This window comes from Drosophila arizonae, chromosome 2, assembly GCF_054131065.1.
Source record: "Drosophila arizonae isolate 15081-1271.41 chromosome 2, UAZ_ARI_1.0, whole genome shotgun sequence".
NCBI classification, from domain to species: domain Eukaryota; kingdom Metazoa; phylum Arthropoda; class Insecta; order Diptera; family Drosophilidae; genus Drosophila; species Drosophila arizonae.
This window is the reverse complement of record NC_142922.1, coordinates 29224166-29244563: the sequence shown is the minus strand read 5'-3', so window position 1 is coordinate 29244563 and position 20398 is coordinate 29224166. Positions and strand designations below refer to the sequence as shown.

General features: G+C 40.8%; 1 protein-coding gene across 3 annotated transcripts in view; it reads right to left on the bottom strand.

Annotated features, from left to right (window-relative positions):
* Window positions 1-20398, bottom strand: part of hth (Meis homeobox homothorax) — a 124916-nt gene that overhangs the window by 79640 nt on the left and 24878 nt on the right. For 2 of the 3 annotated variants that reach the window (XM_018018408.2, XM_089476525.1), the window contains exons 4-6: window positions 17826-17876; window positions 15673-15723; window positions 8983-9168 (exon numbers count right to left, since the gene is read on the bottom strand). In XM_018018408.2, coding sequence (XP_017873897.1) covers window positions 8983-9168; window positions 15673-15723; window positions 17826-17876 — 288 coding nt within the window. Of the gene's footprint in view, window positions 1-4304; window positions 7129-8982; window positions 9169-15672; window positions 15724-17825; window positions 17877-20398 lie in introns of those variants that run through there. The other variant, XM_018018412.2, reaches the window with a different exon arrangement.

Sequence of the window (20398 nt, the reverse complement as noted above, 5' to 3'; positions counted from 1 at the left end):
CTGGAGTGGGCTGGGCTGGGCTGGGCTGAGATCTCGCTTTTGGCAGCCCTAATGGCCAGCAGACAGACACTGAGACGTCGCCAGCAGCGGATTTAAGTGCAAGTGATTTATGTGCTCTATAAAAGGGAGGGGATTGTGTGACTAAGTATATACATACATGTGTGTGTGTGTATGTGTGTGTGTGTGTGTGACAGAAAATTAGCTGATGTAGACATAAATGCGAACGGGCAAAGTATGCCCCAAATGGCAAATGGCAACGAGCGAGGGCCAACGAGCCCTGGCCACAAGCAAAATCAATCAAAAGTCGGAATGTCAATTGTCGAGCCAATGCCGAATGCCAAATGAGTGCCGCATTAAATATTGAAAATGCCAAAGACACATGAGAAATTCAATTACCAATGGTCAGCAGCAAAAGGGTTTGAGCCCTTTGATATTTAACCCCGTTGAGGAAACGCATTTAGCTGCGCCTGTACAGGATAGTTAAGTTCCCGTTTAGGCGGATTAAATTACAATTTACAAGTGGCCAATACAAGCTAAGCGGGCCTCAAGTGCTGAACCTTAGCCGGTTAGTTGTTGCCATTGACCGAACCCCTGCCCGCCCGCCCTTTGTGGTCGCGGCCTAGCGAGCAATCCGCTTGCGTGCCCGTGGTTCGATGATAATTGAAAGGCACTTGAAATGGTGAGCGTGGGTCGCTTGGCTGGCTAATCGAGTTTGAAACAAGCGTAAATCGTCCTTTTGATATTCGAGTTGACTTCAATTGCTTTTGCGGTGCAAAGTGCAGCTACAGCTCAGGTAATTAACGGTAATTGTGCAAGCAGCAAGCACCCGGCCCATACACCATACACCATACACCAGTCACCAGCTTGGCCAACGCCCCAGCGTACGGCTTCCCATTGGGCCAAAGCCTCAGCGGCTAATGTGCGCTAAGCGCTCGCCTGCATTTGCCTAATGACCCAAGCGTAAGCGACGCATCGGACTTTGTATAATTTGTAAGCTTTTAAACCGATTTGCAGCTTAGTGGAGGCCAGCGCTGAAATATATTTTCCTTTTTTTTTTTCTTTTTTTGCAAAATAAAAAACGAAAATCGAAAAAAAAACTCTCTGCTTCAGCGGAAAAAATACTTTCAAGTCGAAGACAAAGGCGACAGACAAAGAGAGGCAATTCAAGCTGACTCTGCGGCCGGCTCAGCTATTTTGGGTATCTGTTCGCCTTTTTGCGGCTGTTTTACGGCATAAATTTCCATTGAATTTGCGCTGGCAAATTGGCAAAAAATGTTTCTCTATATATTAAAAATACTCTAAAAACAAAAAGCAAAAACAACAACACATAAAGACGATGCGCACTGCTACATTTGTGGCTAAGCCAAAAGGTTGACACAATCAGGTAGATATGAGTGTATCGATAAATATATATAGGGAGATACATACATACATATATACCTATGTGGGCACTCGATATAGCAACAACAACAAAAACTGAGCGTTGAAATTGCGAGCTTTTGAAGCGGCGGCTGCCGTTTGAAGCAACACTTGACTGAGCCATAGACAGATCAGAAAATCAAAATCAAAATAAAACAGGAAAAACATTTATGTATACACGAAATGGCAACAACAACAACGACAACAAAATATTCATTAAGATTTCATTATTTGCCAAGCATTTTTTGTGCTTTTTTTGTTTTTTCGTTTTTGCTGTTACTGATTGAATTTTATGGATAGAATTCCTGGAAAACGAAAGAATCGAGAGCTAAGTATGAATGAAACATTTAGCAGAGTTTCAAATATAAAATAAATAGATTTCACTTAAAATTGAAATGAATTTCAATATAGATAGATACAATATATCAACGTGTATATAAATATACCAAAAATAAAACAGATTTGTATTGTTTCTACCTAGACTCCCCAGCTCAACAGGAAATGCCTTCTAGTCTAGTCTAGTTGATGTGCCCTCATCGTCTAATCCGTATATCCTTAGTCGCCGATCGATGAATGGAAGCGAACCGTCGTCATCGTCACTTTGGCATGTCTTTTCACGCCAATGGCTCGAGGTATCGCATTCAACGCTTTTGGACTTTGTACAATTCCCTGGGCAATCGAGGAATCGTCAGTGCGACAAAAATTGCTGAAAGTTTTGTACTGAACGCGACTTGAAACCCAACAGAAACGGACTGAGTAAGCCAAAAAACAAAAACAAAAAATACAAAATACAATATAAAATAAAAATAAAAATAAAAACAAGACAAGATGAGCCAAAGCTAAAAACTTGTCGAGCACATTGGCAACTGCATTGAAACATTAGCAGTGATGACATTTTTGCGGTTGCTCCGCACCCTCCACGCCCTCCACACCCTCCCCGCACCCTGTCTACCACGGCTGTACCCGGCTCTACCACACCCGCTCGTCTGGCTCTGCGCCTGCGTCTGCGATTCATCTGATGCCGCTTTGTGTTGGGCCGTTCGTTGGCTTTAGGAGCCTTAGCTTTTTGGCTGGCTGGGTTTTTGGGCTTTTTGCCCAGTTGGCTGAAATTCCTGAAGACGCGACACTTCATACATAATAAAAGTGGATCGCCGATCGCGCTCGCCGCTCGTCAAAAGTCAAAAGCCTTGTCACACACTCGATCCGCTGCACATTGAGCCAGGGCTTAGGCATTGATGCAAACGCTGCTTTGGCTTTTGGGGTTTCGGGGCTTTGGGGTTTTGGGTATTGGACAACTTCTTTGTTGAGCCATCACGGCGGCATTTGTAGGGCTTTCTTGGCTTATTAATTGTAGCCTTAGCCTTGGACTTGAAGTCGGAGCTGTTGGACATCGGCTGCGTTTTATTCACAAATGAATGCACAAATTTCGGACAGTCGCCTGCGGTTAGAGTCACAGACAGTATGACGCTTGGCCAAGCAGCACAAAGCCACAGAAACAATAAAAAAATAAATAAAAAAAACGCCAAGCTAACTCGTATTCGTATTACTCAGGTGAGAGCGCGGCTAATGAGCCTGGCGAGCATCCTTTTTTGCTTTGCTTTGCCACGAAAACTGGAACTCAGACAGCCATCCGACCATCCAACCGAGCAACCGAGCAACCGACCAGGCCAGACAAACAGACACCCAAAACCAGTTCGACTTTTTGACTTAATGCCTATAAAATTATAGGTCTTTCGAAACCAACTGGAAAATTGTGCGGGGCGTTGCTGTAGAAATTAATACAAATGCAGCCAGCACAAAGCATTTTCATTTGCCCTGCCTCTCTCTATCTCTCTCGCTTAAGTGGAAAATGCCCAACAAATATGTATTCAAAAAACAAAAAAACAAAAAATAGTAAAGAGGAATAAGAAACGATGTCTAACAGCCAACACGCCCCAGGCAATCACGCAAAATGCCAAATTACATGTAGCTACCATTAACAGAACGAAATCATCTAACACGCAGAGCCTCCAACTTGGCCGGGGCTGCAGGCCAACAAAAAAGAAAAAACTAAGTAAAGAAAAAAGAAGTCATTTAAGGTGTTTTCCACAAGTCGTACACGAGCCCGAGCCAGAGCCTGAGCCGGAGCCCGAGCAGCAGACCCAGACCCGCTCCGGTTGCCCGTTGCTCTGTTTCAGGCTCGCACAGCTGCCAGGCAATTCGATCGGGGCTGGGTCGACGCTCAGGTTTCAGGCGCAGGCCGCAGATCGGGCCAGGCTCGAGCTGGGGCAGTTCGCAGATCCTTAACTGCAACTGCTGTGCACTGCAGTTGACACTTGAGCTGAGATGGGGGCGTGGACGGCCTTCTAAGCGGCTTGCACGTGCCACGGCTCAAGGCGTAGTACTATATATAAGTATATATACATATTTATGTGTGTGTGTGTGTGTGTGGGTAGAAATGCTTGTGCAGCCACGAAATATGAGCGGGCTTCTCGATTTACATGCAATGATAGCCAGGATTCGGTGTCCTGCGAGTCCTGCGTTGAAAGTCACAAAAATTCGCGCACGTTTCACACACTTTACGCACTTAAGAGTTACGCTTAAAGCTAAAGGCCAAAACATGTACAATAGAGGGAGAGGAAGAAGGAGACAAGAGTAGAGGGCGTAGGAGAGGGCGTAGGAGAGAGCTCTTGCTGAAAATAAAAAATATATATCAACTAAAACAGCTCTCTCTCTTTCTCTCTCGCATGTATCCATTGATCCATCAGCTGCATCGATCTTTCTGTGGGTTGCTCCGGTTCGATTAAATCAGTGAGTTCTTCCGAGATCTCGTTGAGATTGGCCAGCTAAATGCGTTGCCTTACAAACTAAGCCTCAATATCGTAAGTGGAAAAAAAAACATTCCGTTTACTTTTCAAATATACTTTTTTCATATATTTATTGGCTAACTCTTTAAACGTTACTCTGTAGTTGTTGTTTCTTAATTCATTTTCGTTTTTCTTTTAATTATATTATTAGTATACATATAAATAATTAAAAATATTACATTAAAATGTATTCGTATATCGTATAGAAGTTGCTGCTTGTTTGTTTTTCATTCATATATAATATTTGTTTTGTTTTAGTTTTAGTTTTGTTTTCGTTTTCTTTTTGATTGCGTTTTCTTCTCTGCTAAGATCATTACAATAAGTTTTCGTATCGTGTTTCTCATTTTACAATTTTGCTAAAAACTAAATAAAATTTGTTTCGTGAAACAATAATAAGAATTTATGCAATTGGACACACACAGAAAAGAAAAACTAAATTTTATGCATGTATATTTTATATATACATATTTCAAAATAAAAGCAAAAAGCATCTCAATTATTTTTAAAATATATATATTTACGTATATGTTTGTGTTGTGTTATTTTTATTTATATTTACTTGTGTTATATTTTCATAAAATATCACCTAAAGCAATTACGTATTTCAGTTTCAGTTTTGTATTTTGGGTTTTTTTTTTAAGTTTTTTTTTTTTTTTTTTCTTTTTTTTACATGACAACAATAAAAAATGTTCGCTTTGTTTGCAAAACGTTCAATACTCAAAAAAAAAACTAATAGTAAGAACAAAAGCATTAAACAAAGTGTTCAACAAAATGCAAAAGCCCGCAAAAATCATAGGAAACAATTTGTTGCAGCCAATTTTGCAACAGCTTATATATATATATATTTATAAATATATATAGTATATGTTTTCTTGTATATTAATTATTTTTATTTTGTTTTTGTTTTTTCTTTCAACTAAAAAGCAACTAAGATCGCTTGGCCACAGATTTATGCTAAAATTATATTATAATTACAGCTTGTATTCACTTCGTATGCTTTTTGTTGTTTTCAAATTGTTTTTATTATTTATATATTTTTTTATTTTTTTTTTTTATTTTTGTTTTTTTTAAGAGACAAAGTACAACAACTAGTTTTATTTATTAATTATTATATTGTGTTGGATTTTTTTTTTTTTTTTTTTTTTGCAAAATTTACTTATTTGCAAGATTTTATTTTTGTTTATTCTTAAGTTGAAAAAATAGTACAAAAGCTTTGACATATTCTCATTTTTTCGGTTTTCTATTTTATTACTTGGTTTGTTTGTTTCGCTAATAAACCAGTTGGTTTATAGTCTACTCGTAAAGTGTAAGTATACAAATGACTGCCCATATAGCTGGACTGCAACCGAGTGCAGTTCCATTAAGTACAATGTTTGGTAGATTTTTGTTTTAGAGTTGTTTAGTATGCATTAACTCAAAAGGTAGGAGAATATAGCGATAGAGAAAGTGCCTAGAGCTGGGAAGAGTTCATTTCAAAATTAGTTTTAGGGTAAACATAGAGTTTAGCTTTAGTTTTTAGTTTAGCTTAGTACACCTAATAATACGTAGCCTTCCGTTACGGACACTAAGAACTATATAACGTACATTTAGTTAAACTGCTATAGTATACATTGAGTTGAAGGGGGCTGGACAGGGGAGAAGGGATGGGTAAAGATAGTAGTAGATCTACTACTATTTGGGTTTAGGCCTACTCTAGTTGCAAGTATTTTGATTGGGATAGTAGTACAATGGGATTATCTTATTCCATCTCTTAACTGCTGTGATTTTGAGCACCAGAAGCTGCACTGTCCCTATATACGTAGTTATTAATTAATAATTACATTTACTTTTATATAATAGTATCGCGTGTAGCATTTTACGTATTTACTTGTATAGTTAAAAATTTTGCTTAGTAAATGCTTAAAGTTCATTTTCGTTTTTCTTTTCTTTTTTTGTTTTTGTTTTCTTGTTAATGATCTTGAATTATAACCTAAACAGTATCCCGTTCATTACGTATATTTAGTTCGCACGGATTCTAGCTCATTTATAATGTCATCGTATATGCGCGTTTCAATTCTCAATTAATTAAATTAACATTAATCTGGTATTAGTTTTTTTTTCTTTTAACTTTTTAAACAATAGAAAAACATATGTTTTACTTTATGTTTTATTCGTATACTTTGCATTTGAACTCAGGTTGATTTTATTATGTTGTTTCATCTTTTTGTTTACGTATATGAATTGCGCTTGGTTCTCATTCTCATTAAGAACGCATTGAAATAAGACTTATAAAAGAAACGAAAAAAAAAATGGAAACAAATCTAACAAAATTAAAGATTATAAACTTGTTTTTCTCTTTCTTTTTTAGTTTTTTGTTTTTTTTTTTTTGGCAAGTTCTTTCAGTGTTGTAAAACACCTTGAAAAAGGACGTATTGAAAAATCGTATACACGTTGCTGAAGTAAATAATAGTGAAAAGCCAAACAAAAATGGAATAAACTTTTCATTGATTATGAATAATTTTCATTTGTTTTTCTTTCTTCTTCCACTTCTACTTTCTGATTTTGTTTTTGACTTGTAAGCAGCCTAGGCTTTCGTACAACTACATGCTTAAGTTCTATTTTAAGTTATAGTTTAGTTTCTTAAGAAGTTTGCTCGTAGTTAGGGTTATGCTTTCTGATTTGACCAAATAACGTAGGGTTTTCCTTTATCCGTTTCTTTTCTTTTTTCTTTTTTGGGGTCCCTGCTGTGACACCCACCCAAACACACACACGCGCACACTCTCATACACACGCGCACACGCTGAGCGAATTAAAAGTCCGCTTCGTGCTTGATGCGATAACTGGCATAGGTTTCTTCCAGCGGCGCAAAGTCTTGGGTGTGGGGCTGTGTTAGGGTTCCAAAATAGAAATTTGGCACCAGAGTTGTAATATATATATAGAGAAATGGGGGGCTTTAGATATAATAGTAGATCAAGTGTCGATTGATATTGTGTGCATCTGTTGCTGTAACTAAATATGTCTGTCTGTGTGTTGGTTTTGTATGTGGAGGGGTTCGAAGGCGATATTTACAAGTTTACGAACTCAAAACGATAACACGTCTATCGGAAGTTATCGACGCAGCCCCTGCATAGTCAGGGCCATGCATATTAGGCTAGCTTTTATATCATATTTATATATATGCATAATATATATATATATATACATACATATATATATGCATTTATACGTATATAGGTTCTATATATATATATGTATATATATAGGGAGAGTTATGTGCATATGTAAATTGTTAAAATTGGTTAGTTTTGGGTTAGTAAACTTTCTTGTAATATAATAATTTTTAGATTTTGTTTTTTGTTTTTGTTTAATAGTTTAATTTTTTGTGTTGTTAAGTAGTGAAAATAATAAAAAGTTGTTAAATGTTTTTAATAATAATTAATAATATATTGGCGAGCTATATGGGCCTCTTGCAAAAACGAAGGACTGGAACTTTTACTTATTTTTCTTTTTGTTTTCTTATTCATTTCTTTTTCTTTCTTTTGTATAGTTTTTCTTTAGTTGTTGGTACTTTTTACAAATTAAGCAAATTTATAGTTTTCTTTGCGCTAATTATTGTTGCTCAGTTGCTGTATCTTCTTCTTCATCATCATATTCATTTTAAGTAATTTACAAGTTGAATGTATTCTATTTTTGTCTCTGCGAGAAGAGCTCAAAAATAAATAACATGACTTATGTTTTGCATTACTCTTTGTTTATACTCATTTTTTTTTTGCTTGTTTTGTTTTTGAGTGTGTGTGTGTTTATTTTTTGTTTTTTAACTTAAATTTATGGCTCTCAGTCAACTGTACAAAAACAGACAAATTCTAACGGCCAAAGCATCAGTAATAGCAGCAACAGCAGCAGCAGCAGCAGCGACAGTTGCCAACATAGTCGGGCAGCCAACAGCAATGCACAGCAGCAACATCAGCAGCAGCAGCAGCAACAGCTGTCAATGTGTGGATGGTCGAAGATCCTCGCTTAGCGGCCGCTTGGAAGCTCGTTTGTAGTTGTTGTTGTTGTTGTTCTGGTTGGTTGTTGTTCATTGAGTCGTGTTGTTGTTGTTGTCGTTGTCGTCATTGTTGTCGTTTTGGCCGCTAATGCAATGTCCTTGCAATTGTTGTTGTTGTTGGGCTGTTGTTGTTGCTGCTGCGTAGCCATTGCCGTTGTTGCTGACGTTGTTGTTGTCGTTGTCGTTGTTGATGTTGCTGCAATTGCTCTCGTTAGAATTTGCTTCAATTCTCATTTTATGTATTTGCTCTCTTGTACTGATTTTCTTTTCTTTCGTTTTAAGGTTTCTTTTTGTTGTTGTATTAATTCACTTGACTAATTTACAATGTGTGTGTGTTCTTGTTCTTGTTCATAATTACGTACAACTTCTTCTGCGTTTTTGATTGGATTTTATTCATCAATATTTGTTTATATTATCGTTATTATGATCCTCAAATAATCAATTGAGATTATTTTGGACTTTTGCTGAAGTTTTGCAAAATGAATTAATTTTACTTAATTTCTTATGCATTTTCGCAACATTCTTATTTTTTCTTTTTGGTTATTATTATTGATTCATTTAATCCCAGGGCATTGTGAGCACCCGCTTCGTTTTTGCAAGAAGGTCGTTATCGTACTACGAACATGGGTGCACCACCGCATTGTAGCTCGCCAATATAGGACCATGTGCTCCCGCGAAGGGGGTACTCACAACGTCTGGTGTACTAGCTCCATCGGTGTGCGATGTTGAATCGGCATTACTTCTTCCTTCACCATTTGCTGAACCTAATTCTGGTGGTTTGGTGGTGTCCCGTTCGTCAATCACTAAATCTATTGGCATTTTACCCTTTAAACATGAGATATATCGATGACAGAAATTATCGCATAGTTCATGCACCTGCAACGAGAGACCCGCAAAAAGTGAGTGAGAGAGAGAAAGAGATTGTTGTGTGAGTGAAAAGGTGCGATGCCAAAACGAAAATTAACATATACATATATATTCATAAGGAAATTTTATGATATAGTAATAGATCATCAGGCATAGAATAGTGCAAATATACGTATATATAAATAAATATTTTTATAAGGATATGCATAAATATAATAGTTAATCTAATCAGACATCTGGCAATACGTTTTCATATTCCACAATCGGGACTTCATTAGGCATTCAGTTAGTTAGTTATGAACCATTCCATTCAACTTGAGCAACAGAGACAGCTGCAAGCTGCACTTAGCGCCATTGCATTCTTTCAGCCAACAGCAACAACAATATGGCTAAAACCTGCTTTTTCTCCCGCTGCAAATGGCATGCAAATTGCTTTTTATGCGTTATCCAAGGCCCGGACTCTCTGGACTCGGGCCACGCAAATGGTTGATGATGGCACTCAAAAATGGCGTAGACAACGTCAGCAACAGCCACCGCTAAGCTTAGAAGGTGTACGCGCTTGCAGGCGATAAAAATGCGAGCCCGACCCGGCCACATAAATATGCATAGAGAGCTGGCTGGCTGGCTGGCCAAAAGCATTCGAGCCAGAAAGGAAGTGCTGGCTGGTCAGCCAAGTTTAGCCGCAGGGCACACTTTTAAGCAAGCAGCACGTGCAACACACAGACCATTGGCTGGCGTCAGCAGCAACAGCAGCAGCAACAGCAACAGCAGCAGCAGCAAACGGCCAACAAAATGCGTTTTTAAAGCCAGGCTGTTGTTGTTGTTGTTGTCTGTATCCAAAAACTGTGTGTAAGCTCGTGTGTGCGAGTGTGTTTGTGTGTGCGTGTGTGTGTGTGTATGTATGATAAAACAAATGCGATAAGGCCAAAGTGAGTGTGAGTCAGGCGGAGCGCATATGCAAATATGCAAAAAGGCTGCGCACCAAAGAGGAATGCAGCCGCCGACACGGCTAAAAAGAAATTAATTGCGCTGGGCTCGAGCAGACAGAGAAGCAGCAGCAGCAGCAACAACAACAGCAACAACAACCAACAGGGTGCTCCATTTAAACGGGCAGGCATTTAATTTACGAAAAAGTGCGCGTTGCTTATGCAAATTGCTTGTTGCTGTGTTCTTGCAACGCTGCTGCTGCTGTTGTTGTTGTTGCTGCTGCTGCTGCTGCTGCTGCTGCTGCGGCTCTCGTTTTGTGTTTTCTTCTTTAGGCATACGAAAGCTGTAACAGTTGCTGGCGGGCGGGCTGGCCGACTGGCTGGCTATTAACTTGTTGCCCATTGCCGAAACTTGCCAAACTTGTTTCCAGGCTGCTGCTGCTGCTGCTGCTGCTGAGGCCGTCATTGTCGATGCTGCTGCTGCTGCTGCTGCTGGCTGTGTTCAATGTTATTGTCACCAAAAATATGACGATGATAAAAACTGGCAGCAGCAACTGGTTTATGACAGGACTCAAATTTGTCTTTACTGCTGCCTGATAACAGTAACAGCAACAGCAACAGCAACATGTTGCTGCTGCTGTGTATAGCTGTCAAATTTGCCATAACAATGCACATAAAGTGCACAATTAGCACGCCAGCAACATGTTGCCAGCGCACAGCAGCAGCAGCAACAACAACAACATAGCAACAACAAGGCATAAATACTTACTAAATTGATATGTTTATGCGGCTTTATGCTCAGTTGCTCAGTTGCCAGTCTCTGGCTCGGCCCTTTGTGGCATGTTGTTGCTGTTGCTGTTGCTCTTGCAGCCGATGCTTGGCCGCTGATAATTTTTGATTAATTTGTCAGCGTTGTGTGTGACATTTAAACAGCTCATTGCGATATTTATGACTGGTGCTGCTGCTGTTGCACATTGGGTGGGCAACTCACTGCTGGGACCCACGACAGCAGCAACAGCAGCACAAGCAGCACCACCGGCAGCTGCTGTGTTGCCAGCCAGCGCACTGGGGGCGTTGCTTGTTGCAAGCATTGTAAATGTTACAGTCATTTGTACATCCTGTTAAGCAAAACTTTTCACAGTCCCGTCCTCGCTACATTTTACAGCTTCCTCTATCAGAGATACGATCGCAATGCGTCCGGGCATATAGTTTTGTTTACCATTCCATTGCATTTACTGTCGCTCCCTCCCGTTCTCCCTCTCTCTCTCGCGCTCTCCCTCTGTCAATGCAACTATTGCACTTTGCCTGCATTCGCTTCGCTCTAATCTAATGTAAATCGCTCCAATCTGCGCAGTGGTAATTTTCGATTTCCGCTCATAGATAGCGCTAAATGTTCTATACGGAGATGACGACTAGACCAGCTCCGGCTGAGATTCACACGAAACCGACCAACTGACACAGCCTCCAGTCTCGATGCCAGTCGGCAGTCTCAGTCTCAGTTTCAGTATCTGTCCCAGTCCCAGTCAAGCAACAAGTTTTATTTTGTTTTCCCTCTCTCTCTGTCCCTCTATTTTATTTTTTGCATTTTGTTTAACAAGCGTGCGGCAAAAAATGTACAACACTGCTGACATTTAAATGAAATGTAATTAAAAAAGCAACAGCAACAACAACAACAGTGACAACAACAACAACAATAGCAACGATTGCCGACAAAACAGTACAGACTGAATCTAAGCGCTTGGCAAAAATAAATATTTCAATTCAGAAAAAAAAAAAAAAAAAAAAAACAAAGCTAATAAATAAATAGATAGAAATGTTATTTGAGTTTGAGATATAAATGTAGCGAACTGTGAATGCTCTGCCAACATGAATTGATATCAACAATTTTGTTAATGGAATGACGTTTAAGGAAAACGCCATGAAGCGGAATTACAAATTTATGAAGAGCTGAGAGCTTGCAGAGATCGGTGTCAAGTACAAGCGCAACGTTTACGAATAGCTTGAAAAGAAATGCCAAAATATTATAGTTGGGGTACAGGAATGTAATGTTTGCGAATAGTCTTCAAGGAGCTAAGAAAATTGCCAAAATGTTTACGAATGTGCTTGAAAGAGAAACTTAAAGACACAACTGATTCGCTGAAGAAATATGACACTTTATAAAATGCACGATTATGCTTAAAAGAGGAATTGAGAGTGATAGACAACGCTGTTAGGCATTGTTTACGAATGTAATGTGTAATGTAAAGAGGAAAGTTACGATTACGCTTCAAAGAGGAGTGCGTAGGCCAAGGAGTTTAGCTGACGTTTAAGAATACGCTTCAAAATGGAATTGAAAAGCTCAAGACATCTCGTATACGTTTACGAATAAGCTTGAAAGAGGAATGCCCACAACTTGCTACTGACGTAAAAGAAGCGTTACGTTTACGATGACGCTTCAAAGAGGAATGCAAAATAACATTGATTTCATTATACACGATATCGTATGCCACTTTGGCCTTCTATTATTATATGATCTGTTAAATTCGAAATGCTCGTAGTGCTAATGCCAATAAATGTGGAGCCCACACATTTCATTTCATTTGATTTGTTCTTTTTGTTGCCCCATCAAATCTCAAGTCCAGCTTGCAGCTCAAGTCTCGCTTAGCCGAAAAAAAGAAAAAAAGAATTCAAATAAAATACAGCTGTTGCTTGTCGTTTGGTGTTGTAGCACCAAACTGGCCAGGCCATCAAAACAAGGCCCCCAATTCGGCGTGTACGCCGGGGCATTGGTGGTGGTAGTCGCAGTGGAGCCCCCATGCCGGTGCCAGTACCGGTACAGCCGCCAAGCTGCGACTGCTTACCCCCTGCCGGGGTGTGTGCAACTGACCCAACGTGTGTTGTCTGTCCGCCCGTCTCTTCCGTCTGTCTGTGGCACTGTGTCCCACTGTCTGTTTGTCAATTGCAATGCGCCGTCGTTGTTGAGTGTTTTTTTTTTTTTTTTTTTTGTTTTTTTTTTTTTTTTTTTTTTTGCATGTGACTCTGTGTGACGAGAATTGTCCGTGCTGGATGGGAACTGAGGACTGGGCAAATGGGGCTGGCAAACCAGTTTTGACAGACACAAGTCTTGAAGCGTCTTTTTAACTGATTCTGTGTGTTGTTTTTAGCAGCAGCAACAAATATGCACAGATACAGATACAATACATACATACAATATATACATATATATAGATGTATATACATAAGCATATATAGACGCTTTTTTGCCAGTCAGCCCGCACATTTTATTTAAGTATTATATATATTTCTGTTTTTTTTTTTTTTTGCTTATTTTATTTTTTGTATTTTTTTTTTTTTTTTTTTTTTGTGTGTTTTTATTTATTTTATACACCAAAATCGCCCGCTGCATTTTGTTGGCTGCATATAAATGAATTGTATTTTTGTTGTTTTCGTACAAGTTGCTACAGTTCTTTGTGCCGATTGTTGGCTGTTGGCTGTTGGTTGGCTGTGTCGTGGTTCGTGTGTGTCGCAAGCTGTGTGAGTGACAAATGACAAAACAAAAACCTGTCGTGGGCTGTGCTCGCAGTGCTCTGTGCTCTGTGCAGTGTTGTCTCTTGTCTCTTGTCTGTTGTCTGTGCTGTGTGTGATGATGATAAAGATCTCGTTCACTACGGTTCACTACGCTCCTCTGTTTGTTATACAGGGTGCCGGTTGCAACAAATTGCAGCTGGCCGAATAACTGAATGACTGAATGGGACAGACTGATCCATCTCAGACTCTCTGACTGACTGACTGACTGACTGACTGACTTGGCTTACTGCACTACTTTCAATAGAAAGCGCTGCAGTTGGTAATTAAGATTGGCCAACACTAATTGCACATTGATTGACTTTTCTTGTTCGTATTTGTCAATGTGTCATTAGCCATACGCCAGAGCGTTCCAATAACTGTAAATGACTGCCGTGGAGGCCTGCAAAGGCATTTCTCAGCCCCAAATGCCTCAGCTTCGTATTCCTATAGCGTTTGCCGTGCGTTCTTATTGATGTTGCTTTCATTGTTGTTGCTGTTGTTGTTTTTTCTTTTTTTTTGTGTTTTTATATAATGTTTTGCATAATTTCTTACTTAAGAGTTAATTGAAAAACGAAAGAAGAGAAGAGAGAGAAAAAAAAAAACAAAGTCTGATGACGAGCTTAGCTCAAAGCCCGGCTCAGCCCTAACTTCGGCCGGGCTTCAGTTTCGGGCTCGACGCTCGACGCTCCACGGTTCGCTGCGCATTTGCCTAATTAATTTTCTTGGCACAGCAGCGCAGCAGCAGCAGCAGCGGCAGCGGCAAGGGAGAGGGAGTGTGCAGGCATTAATTACGACCACGTTGAGGAACAACTTCCATTAAGACAGCCGACACAGACACACACACACACACGCACACGCACCCAGTCTAGTCAAGCGCTTGCATATTATTTGAAATTAAAACAAATTAGGCAACCTGTAATTTTTTCATTTAGACTATAAAGTGTCCAATAATAAAGTAGGTGTTGCTTGTTGCTGCATTCCCAAAAATTATTTATGTGCGGCTAGAGTGAGAGCGAGAGCGAGAGCGAGACCGGGTTGGGGTGCGGGGAATAAATCCACACCTCATGAATTAACAACAAAGCCGCACCGCCCATGAATGCATTGCATTGTGCGGCGCTTAATGCAAATATCGTACAATAGTCGCCGACACGGCCGAAATTTTTGTGTGTGACTGAGCCGATAAACACCTGTGCGACAAATATTTGTGCGGTCTGCTCGGCTCGTATCTTGCTCTGTAAGCGCTATGTCACATCCTGTCTGTCCTGGCCGGCCGACAGTGTTTAGCTGCACTTATCTCTATCTAAAGCTATGCAAGCGGCTTTCATGTTACAATTTTGATTGGCAATTAATGCAGTTTTGGCCACGGCCAGCTGCATGGCCAACGGTTGTTGCTGCTTTAATTTAGACATTTGCCAGAGAGATATGGCCGCCTGCTGAGCCCAGGTGTCTCTGTGTGCGCCAGTGTGTGTGTGTGTGTGTGTCTCCAAGCTCAATAAAATGTCAACACAAATGTTGGCAATTCGCGCGGCGCAGTCGTATTTAACCAAGTCGCAATATACCCTATAAAAATCTATGATAGTTGCTTGCAATCAAAACGCACATAGATCACTGAGCCAAGCTATAATCTGCTGTTCAGATTAATAGCAGCTATAATCCCAGACTCCAGCTCAGTTGCAATCGTAAATGCATTGACTTCATATCCTCTATTTTATTGCAGGGTATCTGACTTGACTTCTTTTTGCTTTGCAATTGATTTATGGGTTTTATGGGTGGTCGTTGGGGTCGGTGATAAATGTTGGCAGCCCGGCCAGCAGTTAATTGCATGACTGCTGAGCTGATGATCTGCAGCCAAGGAGTGAGCCATAAAAGTGCTTCAAGTTAACTGACCACGAGGCAAGTCAGCATTTGCCGTAAGACTCGATGGCTACAATTTAATTACCAACTAATGCTTGAGCACTATGAAAACGTATTGCTATTGCCTTTAATTAATGTCTTAAGAATATATATATATATATATGCGAGTTGATCAATGTTTACTTACTTTTTCTAACTCTAAAAGGTGAAACCGAAGCACTTGTATTGCCTGCACCATCTGCAAAGAGAGCGTAAGAAAGAGACGGAAGAGAGCAAGGATGAGTTATGCATATCAAAAGAAGAGATCATAAAATGCAATGCCATAAAGTTGGCTCTCAAACAAATCGTTTGACGCCCCGGAACCACAAACACTCGCACACACACACACACACACATACACACTCACATACACAGACAGAGCGCAAGAGCGCCAACTGTTAGGGTGACCAGATGCTAATTAAAACGTCAGTTTGACATTTGACATTTTTACGATGCTGCTAACTGGTGTGGCTGCCACTGTTGTCGATCATGTTGTTGTTGTTGATGTAGTTGTTGTTGTTGCTGCGCCAACAACAGCAGCTGCTGCTGCTGCTGCTGCGGCCGGCAAAAAGTTTAAAGAATTTCATTTAATGCCAAGCTGCGGCCAACTGAACCGCATAGTAAAATAATAACATAGAGAAAACATGCTATAAACATTTTTATAGCACAGCCATACAGCCGCAGTGCTCGTGCTCCTGCTCTTGCTCGTGTGTGTGTATGTGGTATCCAAAGCGTATTTTTGTTTAAGTAAGTGTTACTAAATGCACTTTTAAATGTTCAAACATGAACTCTGCAGCCGCACCACCGAGTGGTGGCATGCCAAAATGATTTATGGCCAAAGTACGCAGGCGCACACGGCCATGGCCAGAGCTGGAGCCAGAGCCGATCACAGTTGTCCAACACAGACAAGGCAGGTCCGGGTGCCCCCATTTGACTCTCTCAGTTCAGCTGGCATTCAGTGAGTTTGTACTACAACTAATAAACTAATCTGCAAGTGCATAAAATTAGGGCCACCGCCAGAGATTTCTCTTGGCTTGCTGCTGTTGCCGGCGACTAATACGCCATAAAACCAGCGACATTAAACGCCGCAACAGCAGCAGCAGCAGCAGCAGCAGCAGCAACAGCAGCAGCATCTCTGTGAGTGACACATTTACGACTGGGCAGAGCGGCCTCTGTCTGTCGTGTGGTACGAAGGCAGCCGCAATTAAAATTAGTTTTGCCCCTTAATCTCTTTATATGCAACAGCAACAGCAACAGCAGCAGCAGCGGCAGCAACTGTTGACGCGATTTGCACAGCCCAATTGCATGGATCGTTTTGCACTTTTTGCACGCAGCATTTCCGTCTTGATTTACATGTTCTCCAAAAAATCTCTTGTGGAATGCGCTGGGAGACAGACGGACAGACAAACGGACAGGCAGCAGCTACATAAGTATCTGCTGACTCATGTGTTGCTAAGCGAAATCTTGCATCTATATAGCTATATACTCTCTTATATATATTCTCTTAATCTAGAGATTGGCATAATTCGAGGAGGACTTTATATACACTTGCTGCCCCAGCGCAATAACATGATGAGTATGATCGTGATGATGATGATCGTGATGATGTTGATGATGATCATGCCATGATCGCCGTCAAGGTTGCCTTGATGGCATTTGCCTTTGCCTTGGGGCTATGACTCGGACTGCCCAGATCTGAATGCATTTAACTAACCCACGAGCACGACGATGGCTTTATTGTTGCTGCTGTTGCTGTAGTTGTTGTTGTCGCTGCTGTTGTTGTTGCGCCGTCGTCTTTTGCACACCCAAAGGCTGGCCATTTAGAGAGTGCAAAAATGTCATATGCATCATTAAATCGTTCTGCTTCATATTGTAGTCGCGTTGAGCATCGGTCGCTGTGTCGTTTGGTCGTCGCCTTTTGCTCCCCTCGTCCCCCCCCCCCCCCCCCCCCCCCCCCCCCCCCGTTCGTTGTTGGCCGTGCCCATCCTGCAGCAACATGCAAAATCAAAATGCGTGCGAGAGCAAAGTATGGCAACGCTGTCCAATAAAATGACTAAACAACTTGCTCCGCTCTGCGCAGTGGCTGTCGACTTCGACTTGCAAGTGAGCAAGCAAATGCTCATAAATTGCTTTGGCTGCAGCTAAATTTGCTGTGATTTATTCTAAATAAAAGAAAATTATTCAATTGTTGTCATTGTTTTGGGTCAAGGTGATCGCAGAGAGGCATTCACACACACACACACACACACATAGGGGCATGTTGCTGCAACATTGTTGCCGGGCAACGTTTTGTTTACTTACCAGTGAATCGACTTCGGGATCTGCGGTATAGTAGGGTTTCTGTGATCTTATCTGAAATGAGAGGCAGAGCGCAAGAGAGAAAGAGAGAGATGGCATGAGTATAAGAGAGAAACATTATGTATACTAGTTTCAAATCGTTGCAAATATGCATAAGCAGGGGCAGCTGTTGCTGCTGCTGCTGCTGCTGCTGCTGCTGCTGCTGATTCTTGACGAACGCAGGCAGGTGGCAACTGCAGCAACTCCGTGACTAGGTCGCCAATGTTTTGCTGTTGTCCGTCTGGCGGTGTCGCCGTAGTTTTATGATGCCAGCTCACAGTCCAAGCGATAAGCGCTCACCAAGCTAAATACTACATATAAAACCAGGCAACAGCGACAACAACAACAGCAACAACAACAACAACGGGAGATGGTTACCAAAACACAGCATGGGAAACGCAACATTTGCGTAAAATTTGCTTTTGCTGTTGTTGCTCATCAGACATCAGAGGTGACTCGCTGTGACCATAAAAGCGATTCTCGTTTTTATTTTGTTCGCATTTTGTTGTTGTTATTTTATTTTTATTGCAAAAGGCAACAGAAATAAACCCCACACTTAGATAAAAATCACAAAAGCAATATGTGGCTAGATAAAAAAAATGGCCACACAGACCGCGACCGACCGACCAAAATGCGACAGAAGGTCAAATAAATGCTGCGAATTATTTGTTGATTTTATTATTGTTGCTGTTGCTGTTGCTGTTGTTGTTGGTGCTCTGGCTGTTGTCATTAGTGAAGATCGCTGTTCGGTCGTTCGAGGCGCTCTGCTGGCTCTCACGGAACTCTATGCCCCATCTGTGCGAGATCTGTGAGACCAGCTTGGGTCGTTCCTCAATAGATAGATAGCTCTATGTGTAGATAAAAGGCAAGAAGACATAACAAAACAGAGCTACACCCGCTGCGAAATTTCGTAGCAACGCAACGATCTCAACTCGACTCGACCTTGTGCTCGCATACTCATTTGTGTCTTTTCTATTCTCTGGCCCTAGCCTTGGCCAGAGACCACCCAATGCAAATATGCTTGGAAGGCTGCACTACAGGCGGTCGCAGCAGATATCTATTGATCGAGCCAATTGCAGTCATCATAAGTATTTCAAGTCTAACAAAGCAGGTATATTAACAGTTAGTTCCATATAAATCGACATTGCAGTGATATCTGCAAAGTTTGAGTCCTCTTTAGGTATTTCAAGTCTTTTAATGCATAGATAGATGATTGAAGTGATCTTTCTAGAGCTTAAGCTATAAAGTTTTCTATTTAAACAAATATATCGACAGTTAGCTGCATTATAGATCAAGCCAATTGCAGTAATCTCTGCACAAACTGAGCTATTTGAGTCTGTTAATGTATAGATCAACAATTGCAGTGATCTTTCTAGAGGTAAAGCTATGAAGTCTTCTAAAATACTTTTAGTCTGTTAATGGATTAATCAGCAATTGCAGAAGTTGAGCTCTGCAGGCGTCTATAAGGATTTCAAGTCTATTAGTGCATAGATCGAGCATTGAAGTCAGCTCTCTAGAGGTTAAGCTATGATCTCTTCTATTAATGCAGATATATCGACAGTTAGCTGTATAATAGATCAGGCCAATTGCAGTGATCCCTGCAGAGCGTGAGTTATAAAATTTTCTGTAAGTATTTAAAGCCATTGCATTGATATTTCTAGAGTTTAGCCTATCAAGTCTTCTAAGAATGCATATATATCGAAACTTCACTGCCTAATAGATCGCTTAGCTCTGATGACTTATAAGTACTACCGATTAAAATAGGCATTTCAGTCTATTAATGCACTTAATATAGAATCAAGTCTAATGATTCACACTTGCTGGCAAATCTCTCACTCCATATAGAAGCCACTTGGAGTATCGTAACGGCAATTAGAATCCACTGAGCCATAGATGACTAATAATTATATTGCGAGCGAGCAAACGGTTCGGTTCGGTAAGGAGTTGCAATTCCATGTTTCAAGTCGAACATCTGCAAATATGTGGGCATCGGGCCACAATGAAGCATGAGAAAAACGCCCCATTGTGCGGCAAACAGAGCAACAATTACAACAACAACAGCAACAACAACAACAATAGGAACTGATACAAGGCACAGCCATTGAGCATAGGCTGAAGTTGCGTGTGGAGAGTTTTGTGCCAAAGCTGTTGCCCGTTGGCTTTAATGTTGCATTTTCAAATGCTGGTTGGTTGCTGGCGTTGCACACACACACACACACGCACAGAGGCACACACATACAGTTAAAGTTGTCAAACTGGTTTGCATGATAACTCTCCGTTTGGATGGCTGACTGGCGACCAGGTCGCGCTTTTGCTTTAGCTGATATGAAAAGCACGAGGGTCGCGGTTTCTTTATGCAGAGCCAGAGTGAGAGGGAGATGGAGATGCAGAGAGCGAGGGAGATGGAGAGCGGGAGAGCGAGACATCGGGGAACTGGGCATATGGCACACACGCACTTTTCATTCTCCAAATCAAAATGGCTGCCCTCGCTCGCTCCTCCAAGAAACAGTCTCTCTCTCTCCCCATCTCTCTCTCTC